General features: G+C 36.5%; 1 protein-coding gene across 5 annotated transcripts in view; it reads right to left on the reverse strand.

The window, feature by feature from the left end:
• LOC129427207 (tRNA pseudouridine synthase-like 1) overlaps positions 1 to 13229 on the reverse strand; it is a 60691-nt gene that overhangs the window by 43152 nt on the left and 4310 nt on the right. The window contains exons 4-7 of one of the 5 annotated variants that reach the window (XM_073875891.1): positions 10173 to 10322; positions 8009 to 8179; positions 2127 to 2181; positions 1805 to 1967 (exon numbers count right to left, since the gene is read on the reverse strand). In XM_073875891.1, coding sequence (XP_073731992.1) covers positions 1805 to 1967; positions 2127 to 2181; positions 8009 to 8179; positions 10173 to 10322 — 539 coding nt within the window. Of the gene's footprint in view, positions 1 to 1804; positions 1968 to 2126; positions 2182 to 8008; positions 8180 to 10172; positions 10323 to 13229 lie in introns of those variants that run through there. The other 4 variants (XM_073875895.1, XM_073875894.1, XM_073875892.1 and 1 more) reach the window with 4 other exon arrangements.

Raw genomic sequence — 13229 nt, forward strand, 5'->3', positions numbered from 1 at the left:
TGGATTTGTTTCTTTCTAAATGTTCAATTTGGCAGGTAGGGCACAAGATCTATGAGGAAAAACAAATGAGGCAATCAAAATGTTGCATGTACACTATGTAGTGCACTATGGTGTACACTGCATTCTTAACTCTGCCTGTGAAATCCAGGCTAAAGTCTTTGGGCTCTATCATACACCCCGTGCAATGCGTGACGCAAGTGTCTTTACGTTTAGTGCCACGTTGTTTAAATAGCAAATGCTTTTGCGCTCAATTTTGCGCCCATGGGCGTTCTGGTCTGAAAACGAGGTATGTTCAGGCACATTGTTGGCGCGTTGCTATTTTGAGGCAACTAAAATAGACTACGCCATTGACCAACTAAAACCTGGTCTAAAGTCAAAGGCGCAATATTGTTTTTGTTATTTAATGAGCGCGTTAGTAATATGCGCCTATAAACGGGACGACAACGCGGGTTTGCTTAACACATGTGGATGCGCAGCAGCACAAAAACGCTTTTAAATATGAAAGATTAAAGGATTGAATGTAAAATATTATTATTGAGTCTCTTGGACATAAATGAGGACTGATTATGAGACGTTACACTGAAAAAATGATTCATTGAATTTAATAAATTTTTTAAGGTAATTGGTTGCAAGTTTTATATTTTATTTTACTTTACTAATCTTTTTTTTTAAGTGTAGCTTAAATAAATTGATTGCAACCACTTACCTTAAAAAATTTATTAAATTCAATGAATCATTTTTTTTTCAGTGTAGAAGGCGTAAAGAGCTGCTTCACCTGTAGCCTGGTAAGTAAATAAATGCTTTGCTTTAAACAAATGCATCTATTTTTAAATGTTTTTTTTTTAATGCCACCCCACGGATTTATTGTATTTGATGACTGTACCTGTGGATATGGTGAGATGAGAATTATTTTTAATGGTTTTTTAAAAAACACGGCGCTGTCGGAGTGCTGAAACGGCTCTCCGCACGTTTGTAAATTCTTTATCTCTTGTTTGTTACAAATAAAGTATTTTTAGAATACAAACCTTTTCTTGCATATTTGCAAATTATTTTATGAGATTACAATGATTATGTAGAATATCAATACATTTACAGCAATTAAAAGCCTGCTATTTGTACTTCTATGACTGAAAGAAAACATCTTTTAAAGGTTTTAATCCAAAAAAGTATAATTTCAATTAAATGAAAACAACAAAAATTTTTAACATTATTCTTATACTGGTGGTCTTCTTCCTCCGTTTAGTTTTTTAGTTTACAAAGTCCGTCATCTAAATAGAGATTAGACATAGCGCCAGCGCAACTGGCTTTTAATGGGAATCAGAGCTGAGACTCCTATTGGTTTATTGCACGTTATGCCCAAAATACACCCATTACTCATTATGAGAATATGAACAACCCTTTTCAATATGCGCTTGGCACATAAAACATTTTTCCCGTCGTTAAATTAGCAAAAGTGGAATCGGACACGCCCATTTAGACTGTTCGCTTTAGACAATGCTCTTAGATTGTTAAAATAGGGCCCCTTATAATATAATGAATTGGATCATCAAAGTTTGATTTCAATCTTTGATGTGATCTTACTCGGTCAATAAAGATATCAATGTTATATTTTCACAGAATGTTATTTACATTATATAGGATGATTTTATGTTGAAAAAAAAACAATACGCGTGGTTTTCACAGGCATAGTCACAATCTTATCAAATGGGTCATGCAGGTGTGCATACATGAAACTGCATGTACTAGATGCTGTAAAAATAGTATGCAGTATATTCCAGACACAGCCCTAATCACCTGTCCTTACCTTCATCTTTGTACTCTATGTTGGTCAGAAACAGACCGTGGGCCGGAGCGGTCAGGTTATATGGAAAAGCTAGTGAATCTTGTGCATCTAGTAATTCCTGAATCTGACGTACCAACAGTCTACCCTGTCCAACAGCAACTAGCGCCCCCGTCATCCTCCGCACCTGTAAGGGCAAATACTTTCACTTTTAATTGTTATGTAAAAATTTCAGCAGAGGTATTTTCAAACAGTGTGTGCGGTAAATAATATTGCAGAGTTACACATTTAACACATAGAGGCACACGTCTCATAATGCATATAGAGGTAAAAATCCCATACTCACTTTTTTGTATAAAAAAGACCTACTTTTAAAAGTGAGCTCCCAAAACTGAAGATCTCTGCAATGAAACAAAAGAAACAACAAACAGACACGATTATAATCACATAAAAATTTAAAATCACCACTAGGCCATCTATACATTTTAGTTAATAATTCGTCAAATAAAGATGCATCACTATGAATGTTTAAACAATAACTTTAAATGAATTTTAAAAGGTTGATTTTTGTGTATATTGGATGTATACACATTATTGGGACCACAATTAGACTGAGTCCGGCAAAAAAAAGTGCTTGAATGTGCATTTTATCATGTACAGTATACTTGAACAGACAAATAAAGATTGCAGCATGAATGTAAATCTATACATATGTGTACATACTAAACTACAGACTACTAATCGATCTATTTTGCACAAAATTGACCTCCTTTGGGTTGCCTACCTCTCTCCATTACTTCTACCTACAGTAGCTGATATTGTATTTCTCCCATTAAAACTAAATATGACTGCTGTTTTGCCAAGCTGTATATATATATATGAACCAAACAACTGGAAATGACATAGCAGCACAAGTCCTGAAGCAGTCAAGCCTGATAAAATCTCACTGCCAATATTTACTGCTGAAGAGGTTAAATGTTTCATAAGACCCCCGTGACAACTGCCCTTCTTTCTTTAAAGAAAAACATGGCACTAAATGTATGATAAGGTGTATTTGGATTTACTTCACAGAGGGGCTTTTCACACTAGAAATAGTTAACCCCTGGTTATTCTAAACCATGGGTTAACGGAATCCTGGGTTATCTGTTTCACACCGTTCATACTAGTTAAGAGACAACCCTGGGTTTTCATATTCTGACGCTTCAACACTGTGCATTCCTAAACCCTGGGTTAACATTTTCATTTGCATATTTGTGGTGTCAAGAGTCATGATTGGACAAAAATGGGGTGTTTTGGTTTCTCAATATTTTTTTTACCATTATCACTTGGGGTTAGAACAACTTTCTGTTACAGTTCAGGCATCCTAACCCAAACAAAATGGAAAAACCAATACATAAAATTACACGAAAAAGAAAGTCGTGCTCAGGGACACGGAAAAACAATTTCTAGAAATCCGTGCTGAGCAACACGAAAAAGACATTTGTGCTCAATGACATGAAAAAAAGAGGCAAATCGTGTCCATTAAATAAATCAAATATTTTGTGACTATACCACGAAACTCCTTGAGGTACGGTTGCAAAATGCGTGCCTGCTACAGACGCTTCCTAAGGGTTTATGAGAGACGTTTGCATTTATACTTGCGTAATCTCATGTGTAGTCAGAGTTTAGTGTTGCGTGAGTGTCTTGCGAGACGTGAGCGTCTCTTTTATCATGACACGCAATGCACATAGGTTCCCATGATGCACCGAACACATTTTGACATGACGAGCCACATACATGCATCCAGAACGGCTGCCACTGCTATCTACGGTTTCAGCAGTAACAACATAAACAAGCGGCTTTCGTGGTCCTCACGTAACTTCCGGTAAACTCCGCGAAGAATAAATAACAACGAAGTCCTTTTAAAGTAGTTTATTTATATAGCAAGCAAAATAAACAACACGTAGATTACATAGGAACCCAAAACATTTGTTATTTTCGACGAGGTATTTGTTAAAGAGTTCAGTTTCAGCAACTAGTCAGACCATTAAACAAACAGAAACTGGAAGTAAAGTTCAGACCAGAGGCTTATCGCGTCACCGCACGTGTGCCGATGAAACGGTCTATATGCTTGCATTTCAGATCAATAGTTATGGTAATGTTTAGTGTGCATAGATTATCAGTACAAGTTACGCTAAATAAATCAAAATGTGATTTTTTTTAAACTATAGATCCTGTCTGTGCTTATCATAATATTTTCGCATTAAACTCAATCTGCGCACAAAAATCTATAGCAATGGCTTTGCATTTTTCTTTTTTTATGCCACTGAAACTGAGCAAATATTTTATACACAACTCAATTTATTTTTTCTTAACAGGTGCATTTGGACATCAAAGCTTATTTGTTTTCCATTAACAAATTATTCCTCATCTCCATATGACATGATCACTGATATCACTAAGAGACATATGTATCTGACAACCACATGTTGGCATATTCATTATGCTTTCATGATATTTCTTATGCATTCTTCTTCTGTTTTCACATTAACATAATTTCTTGGCTTGTATTGTATCTGTGTCATTCACACATTAATAAAGCTACACAAAGCTCTTCGTACATTATTAAGAAAACTACTATTTATTTATGTAGTTATAATCATATTAAAATATTCATGGAGATTTTTCATAAACAACAATAAATAAAACATTTCAAAGTTGAACCCCAAAGTGAGCATTCTGTCATAATTTATAAGTCCTTGTATCATTCAAAACCTGTATGGCTTTCTTCTGTTTAACACAAATGTATTGCTGTTTTTCATACAAATGAAGCATTATTGTGACCAGTGGATGTCAAAGTCTAAATAAAAAATTTTTTTTATTTGTACCAAACATCTTGTTTTGTTTTAAAGAGTAAAGTTAGTATTGAACATCAGGAGGGAAAGTAAATGTATGTTTATTTCTGGATTGATTTAAAAGCAGATCAACTCTGACATTTAGAAGAAAATCCAACATTTTCATGTGCACACTTCTGGGTTTTGTTTAATTTAGTGCATAGAAACGCTTTGATCTGATTTTGATTCTGAAATTCACTTTGATTCGGTTCATTCACTTGTGTACGTGTGTGCGAGCGCAGATGATAAAAGCTGTCAGTGTGAAACAGAGCAGATGGTGTGTGTCCTCAATGCACCCTCTCTTACAGCTGAGAGATGCGGGTGAGGAACCTAAAATGACCTGAAAAACTCATCACAGTGAGTCAGTTATATGTCTGATGACCCGAGCATGACATAGCATCAATCAATTTTGTTTCTATGTGCAGAATTGCAGAAAAACAGCTTGTTTCAATTTACAGATTTAAAGAGAGGTGTTGTTTCATTTGTTCCTACAAAGTGTAAATGTATCATACGCCATTTTATATTTTTCACCTAAGGAATGAGGTTTCTAATGATCATTTTCCATTCTCTGTCTGGCCTTTAAAGGGACACTGCATTTTTTTTAAAAATATGCTAATTTTCCAGCTCCCCTAGAGTTAAACATTTGATTTTTACCATTTTGGAATCCATTCAGCCGATCTCCGGGTCTGGCGCTACCACTTTTAGCATAGCTTAGCACAATCTATTGAATCTGATTAGACCACTAGCATCGCCCTCAAAAATGACCAAAAGACTCTTCTGTAAGTGTACTATGATTGACGGAAAATCAAAAGCCGCGACTCTCCAGGCAGACATGACCACGAACCACACTCTCATTCTGGCGTAATAATCAAGGACTTTGCTGACATAACATGGCTGCAGGAGGCGCAATGATATTACGCACACTGAAAAAAATGATTCATTGAATTTAATCAATTTTTTTAAGGTAAGTGGTTGCAATAAAAATTTTTAAGCTACATTTAAACAAAAAATATTAGTAAAGTAAAATAAAATATAAAACTTTTGTTTAAATGTAGCTTAAATAAATTGATTGCAACCACTTACCTTAAAAAAATTGATTAAATTCAATGAATCATTTTTTTTTAGTGCAGTGCCCGAAAATAGTCCCCTGATATTGAAGGTTACCAAGGGGACTATTTTCAGGCACTGCGTAATATCATCGCGCCCTGAGTAATCCACGATGTATATGATTATCTTTCCTCAGACGAACACAATCCGAGTTATATTAGAAAATGTCCTGACTGTTCCAAGCTTTATAATGGTAGTAGTAAATGGTGCTTCTAATTGGAAGTCCAAAAAAGTTCACAAGTAATCCACATGGCTCCAGGGGGTTAGTATTGGCCTTCTGATGGCAATAGATGTGGTTTTGAAAAAAAAAATCTATATTTTAAACTTTACATACTAAAATATCAAGCTTCCGGTAACGTTTCCAGCGCATGACGTAAAATGTATAGCATACGAGACGTAGTGGCATAGAGATGAAGGTGAAAAAACAGTTTTAGATGTCTGTTTTTCTGACTGGATTTTTTTGTTCTTTGTGCTTCCGCGTTCATCACATGGGGTAATTTTCCTTTTTGGGTGAACTATCCCTTTAAGACTCCTATTTGCTCTCTATCTGTGATATTAGTACAGCACTGTTGTATGTTGTAGGTTTGCATGGAGACATCCCTGAACTTAAAACTTGGCTCTTCTTGATTATTGCGCCAGAATGAGTGTGTGGTTCCTGGCCATGTCTGCCCAGCAAACCGCAACTCCAAACCTTCCGTCAGTCCCAGTACACGACGTAACTACAGAAGAGTCAAGTTTTAAATAGGAAAAAAATTGAAACTCTTTGGTTATTTTTAGCGTGATGCCAATGGTCTAATCAGATTCAGTGGATTGTGCTGGGCTGTGCTGGAGGTGGTACTGCCGGACCCGGAGATCGGCTGAATGGATTTCAAAATGGTAAAAATCAAATATTTAACTCTACGGGAGCTGGAAAATGAGCATACCTTCAAAAAAATTGGAGTGTACCTTTAATATCCTAATGATTTTTGGTATGAAAGAACCAAAAAGATAATTTTGACCCATACAATGTATTGTTGGCTAAAATATACCTGTGCGGCTATGACTGGTTTTGTGGCCCAGTGTCACATATGGTACAACGTTAATGTTTTCTTTCTGTTTTGTTTAATGTTAATGCTTGTTTTATAGTAATACAATCATATTTTAAAATAGGGAAAGAGTGTAATGTCTAAAAATATTTAATCTCATTTAATATTTTTTCATTAACAAGTTTGACTTAACATCTACGTACAAGCCTGTCCATAAATGTTACTCTTAAACATTCTCTGCAGTCAATCGTCCCATTAAAGCATCTTCAACACAATGATATAACCACAAAGTGCATGATTCCCCTTCATTGGTGAAGAGTGTATAAAACAGCCATTCTTCACTGCATCTGTCCTTCAGCACAATACAGCAAGAGTTAAGAGCCAGCCAGCTTCTGTCAGCATCATGCCTTAGTCCAACATCTGTTGCCTAGCAACAGTCTCATCACACACATGCCACATCTATCTGATGAAACACTAGCCTCACAGACTGGCCATATTTGGTATAAACATTTACATTTCCCCCCGTATCTACACAAAACAATGTAAACATTTTCTTTTAGCTTGTATATTCTTGTAGCTTATAATACCTAATGATTGATGAACATCAGTCAAAATCTAAGTCTATAGCTTGGGATAGAATTTACAGAATGGAAGCATGTTGCTATGTAATTATTGTTTAAATGTAATGCCAAACATCCCACATGTGGGACAGTGACAGTTATAGGGTTAATAATATATCTTTCTAGGAAATCAGAGGCAGCTTATTTATATGATTTAGTGGCGGATGACTCTACATTTGACGGTATAATCTCTCTACACATGCTATTGAAATGTGGCCATTAGAATGAAATGCCAAGCTTTGAGACTTTGAGATTATGGATAATGTATTGGATTGCAGTTAAAGGCTTGGGCAATAAACAGAAGCACTAGTTTCCCATGACATCTACAATCATCCTTCATAATTCAAATCGCATATTTTCAATGTTTATATATATTATAAATATTGAGTTAATAACTATATCAGTACAGTTCTTAAATGTATGCCTATATTTGGTCATGAGGATGCAGTCATGTCAGGTTTGATGTCAATGAAGTCAATGCCAGTGGTTGTAGCGTGCCACAAAGTGCATCACTCCAAATTTGAATATGCAAAGACTAAATTTGATTAATGTGATTTTTAAGCTCTGCAGTACTTTCCATTGACTTGACTGTAAGAACGTCACCTGTGAAAGTGTCTTTGACTGAATGAATCTCCAGGTTCCAGCTGGGCCAGCTCCAGGGTCTTCACTGGATTTTTGAAGGGGGTCTCTGAGTTTAGGGCACGGAAGGTGCTGAAGTTGTGGGTTCCTAACAACAGCGCAGCAGCCTCTTTCATTGCACTGATATTTAGTGTCCTGAAGTTTACAGAGAAAATTTGTATTCTATTAGCATAAGACATACAGGCTTCTCTTGTAATATTTCAGTAGCTATTAAAATGTTTTTTTTAAATGTAGGACTAATGGTTATTCATTCAAGGCAATGAATGAAACTTACTATCTTTAATTGCATTTTACCTAATAAAAGTTTTATTCAGAGATGCTAAACATACAGTATTTGCCTTAAGGGGGTCGCACACCGGAAACGCAGCTAAGCGCCACGCCGTTCTTAAAAAATCGAACACATTTTTTCTATGAGTATACGCACACCGGCGCCGACAGGTGGCGCCTGTCTGCAGCGCCCAGCTTTGACTCAGGAAGATGCTCAAATCCCTGTCGCGCCACAGAGCGCCACTCACATAGTTTAACATTAAATAACATCAAATTATTAACGAATAACATTGGCTGCTAACATATATTTAGCTTTTGGAAGTAGACACTATCTGACTAAGCTCGCGCTATTTAATGTGCATTTCCGGTTTACAATACCTCCTAGTTGTCCTAGACGCGACTCGAAGCGGCACTGTGCGGCGCTGAGCTGCATGTCCGGTGTGCGACCCCCTTAAGTCTAATATTTTACATTTTTGCTAATCAGATGCTCTATATGGACAGGTTATCCAATAATAAAAATTACCCCATGATTTAATCACCTTCAAGCCATCCTTAATGTATATAATTATCTTTGTCAGACGAACACAATTGGAGTTACATTAGAAAACATGGTAGTAAATGGTGCTTCTGATTTAAAGGTGCAGTATGTAATTTTTTGAAGGATCTTTTCACAGAAATGCAAAATAATATACAAAACTATATTATCAGGGGTGTATAAAGATCTTTCATAATGAACTGTTATGTGTTTATTACCTTAGATAAAGACCTTTTTATCTACACCGAGGGTCCCCTTACATGGAAGTCGCCATTTTGTGCTACCATTTTTCTACAGAAGCCCTTAAAGGAACATTTTTTTTACTAAGTTGTCTCCAACGATGACATGTTTGTCAGGTGGGGGCTACCGTAGCTTCTCTATGTATTTCAAAAGCGAGGGGTGAGCCATGAACTAAGCCGTTGGTTGCAATTCGCAACCTCACCACTAGATGCTGCTAAAATTTACACACTGCACCTTTAAAGCCCCAAAAAATCCATCCAACTATTTTTTTTTACAAAATCACATTGATTGCCCTCGTAAGGCCTTTATTAAACCCATAGAGCCGTGTGGATTACTTATGTGAAGGATTGTTGGACTTTTTTGGGCTTCAAATCAAAAGCACCATTTACGGCGGCATTTTATAACATAACGCCGATTGTGTTTGTCTGAATGTAGCTTTTTTAATATTTACCAGAAAAATATTTGAATTTACATTACACTTACAAGGTATACATTTTTTATCAGTATGTATTCCCTGGGTTTGAACCCATGACCTTTTGCACTGCTAATACAATGCTCCAACACTGAGCTATACATGAGCAATGTATCTATATAAATAGATACATTCCTCAATTTTCACTTTTAAAGGAATTAATCCAATGCATGTCTGTGAAATATAAGTTCTTATGAATGAGACTGTAAACCATCTGTAGTGGCCATGTGTGGGTGTTGCTCTGCGTCACTGTAAGCCTGCAGCTTATCTTGTCCTATTTTATCCCAAAAATGAGTCGAAAAAATAGCATTCATGTTCATGCGTCAGCGCTACAACACTGTGGGCTTCAAACAGATATCCGAGGCCTACATACAGCCATAACAATAAATTCTTTCCTCAAAGTTTCTTTAGTTTCAATGTTGCCCTACATAACCAGAAATCATTTGCTTGCTTTTATAGTGTTTCTTGGTTGTTTATAATTCATGTGCAGCTTTTTCCATAACAGTATGTCTGTCTGTTTTTCTAGGTAAGGATTTAGCTTCTGTTATAAGTCAGCAGTGATGAGGTTTTACAAAGAAACAGACTGAGCGTGTGCAGAACGGAAAAAAGCTCACGTGTCGTGTAGTGCCCAGCATAGATCAGTCTCAGTTACGGGCATTTCCGTATGGTGCCTGAGACCCGAAGCGAATCGGTACACATATGTCCTCGATAGGGCACGAAAGCGTGCGTGGAAGTCACTCTGTATGCGATAAGCCCTGGTGATTCTGTTAACAAGAAAGAAAAGCTCACAATTACTTATATTTGTCACGCTAAACATCACATTAAATGAAATATTATGACTTTAATGTGAGAAAAGTCCCTCAGAAATAAAATACATTTTGGATCACAACAAACAAATCTGGCTTATGCTGGTGGGTGCTTGTGGACGGCGCACATGGTAACATGGAAATATATTCATTTGTTTTTCCAATACAACATATTCTAGTGGTGTTTATGAAGGTAAGCATCACTATTATTATTATTCTCACACTTAGGAGATTGGGATCTGAACAAACCCCTAAATCTAAGCATCAAGTAATAACTATTTCTTTAGACGATCTTAACAAATGCAAACACAAATCATGCATTGCAATAATTATAGTAAGTAGTTGAATCACTTTAACAATGAGAGGCACAACATGGTAATTATACATGCACAGTCATTTAACTATTTGCAAAGCTCTGCATACTGAGCTTACTGTTAAAACAAGCTAAAAACAGTTTCACCTGCTGTGACAGTGCACAGGCTTCATCTGACTAAGTGCTTTTATGGATTAAATTGGTGGTCTTACAATTTCAATTTAAGTGTGTTTTAATGGTATGACAATTGCAGCTGGGCTACATACAAATAGTGCAAAATAAAAAAAAACATCAATATCGAAGTCATCCGACATTTTCATTTAAAAGATTAGTCAATTTTCTTAAAAAAAAAATCCAGATAATTTACTCACCGCCATGTCATCCAAAATGTTGATGTCTTTCTTTGTTCAGTCAAGAAGAAATTATGTTTTTTGAGGAAAACATTCTAGATTTTAATGGACCCCAACACTTAACAGTTTTAATGCAGTTTAAAATTGCAATTTCAAAGGACTCTAAACAATCTCAAACGAGGCATAAGGGTCTTATCCTTATCTAAAATTTCATTTTTTGCAAGAAAAATAAAAAATATGCACTTTTAAACCACAACTTCTCACCAGCACAACCTCACGTAATACGTCATCATGTCAAGAGGTCACGGATGACTAGGGGTGGCACGGTTCATGAAAAAAATCCGAACCGTTCGGTTCGCTTGTCTCGGTTGTGGAGAGTGAGTGCTGCAGCTCATGTTACGTGTAGAAATGGCAAGTGGGAACTAAGGAAGTCTGCCCGGAGTTGGAGGATGCGCCAGCGTCGTATAAGTTTGGTGTGTGAAAACATTTTTTATTTCATGTTACCTATGATGACAGCGGAAATTAAACAATAGATAGAAATGCAGTCTATGGGTTGAATGTGTTCGAACAGCCACACGCGACCGCCTTCTCTCCGCCCATTTATCTAATCTGAGGTACTGAACACAATAGGCTTGTTCGACTTCATGCGGCGCCGCAAGAATCAACAGCCGGACGACGTCAAAGTATCGCGAGAGCGAGACAAAATATGATTTCTTGAATCATTCTCGCGGTACTTTGACATCATCCTGCTGTCGGTTCTGAAGTCGAACAAGCCTAATGTTACGTCTTTTCTGACTTCTGCCGGGAACATACGGTGAACAGCGCTATTTTTAGCCTTTCATTGATAAAACGAAAGCGGATGATTTCTGCGTAGTGTCATTTTGCTAGCGTGTGAAAGTTGCGCAATCTTATTTCATAAATTACTCCTCAAAGTAATCAGGACAGAAGTAGTCAAAAGTGGACAAAAGAAACGGATTTAAATATTACAGGTGTTAAAGTTATGTTTCTCTCTCGTCCACATACTCTCTGCAGTATTTAAGCAGCCTCTCAGTGATAAATCTAAGAGCTACACTGAAGTTGGCAGTTTGAAAAATGCAAGTTATTTTTGTGTGCTAAAAAGGCACATAAGTTCATGTAGATGGCAATACACATTCTCTTTTTTTTGCCAAATAAATGAAAAGCATGTTGAAATCATCAATGTCTTCCCTCTTGCTGTATCAAAATCTCACCTGGCTTTCCTCAAAGATGGTCCCAATAATGTGCTTAAAGTCAAATTCAGTTTGTGCATGATTACATGATATAACTTTTTTAATACTGTATGGATAATTAATACATTAATAAGACAATACATTTCTGGAGTGTTAAAAAAATAAATAAAAATAACAACAAGAACCGCACAGAACCGAGAACCGTGACCATAAAACTGTGATATGAACTGAACCGAGGGTTTTGTGAGGGTTTTTGTGAACCCTACGGATGACGTATGCGAAACTCCGCCCCAGTGTTTACAAGTGTGGAGAAAGAGGACCGTTCTGACGTTGTTGTATGTGTAATGATACTAATTAATGTCTTTGTGACAGTTTATTGTTTAAAATGGTGGCTAAATGTGCATTTCATATATGTAACACGTGACCTTTCCACGTAATTACGCAATTACGTGAGGTTGCGCTGGCGCGTCACACAGCTGGAGGAAGAAGATAGGTTGTGGTTTAAAAGTGCATATTTTTAATTTTTCTTGCCAAAAATGACAATTGTTTCACTAGATAAGACCCTTATGTATCGTTTAGAGTCCTTTAAAAACTGCAACTTAAAACTGCATTAAAACTGTTGTATTGGGGTCCATTAAAGTCCATTAAAATGAGAAAAATCCTGGAATGTTTTCCTCAAAAAACATAATTTCTTCTCGACTAAACAAAGAAAGACATCAACATTTTGGATGACATGGTGGTGAGTAAATTATCTAGATTTAATTTTTAAGAAAATTGACTAATCCTAATTTTTTTCCTGACTGGCGTTTTGTTTTGCTCTCTGCGCTTCCACATTCATCATTACGCCACTACGTCTCATGTGCTATGCCCCACGTCAGTGGTCTCCAACATAGTGCCCAAGGGCACCAGGTTGCCAACACAGAGTCTGTGAGTTGCCTGCCTTAATATTAATATTTATTAATTATATATTTTCCTAAATAATAGCTCGGATTCT

The sequence above is a fragment of the Misgurnus anguillicaudatus genome, chromosome 14 (genome assembly GCF_027580225.2).
Source record: "Misgurnus anguillicaudatus chromosome 14, ASM2758022v2, whole genome shotgun sequence".
Taxonomy (NCBI): Eukaryota; Metazoa; Chordata; class Actinopteri; order Cypriniformes; family Cobitidae; genus Misgurnus; species Misgurnus anguillicaudatus.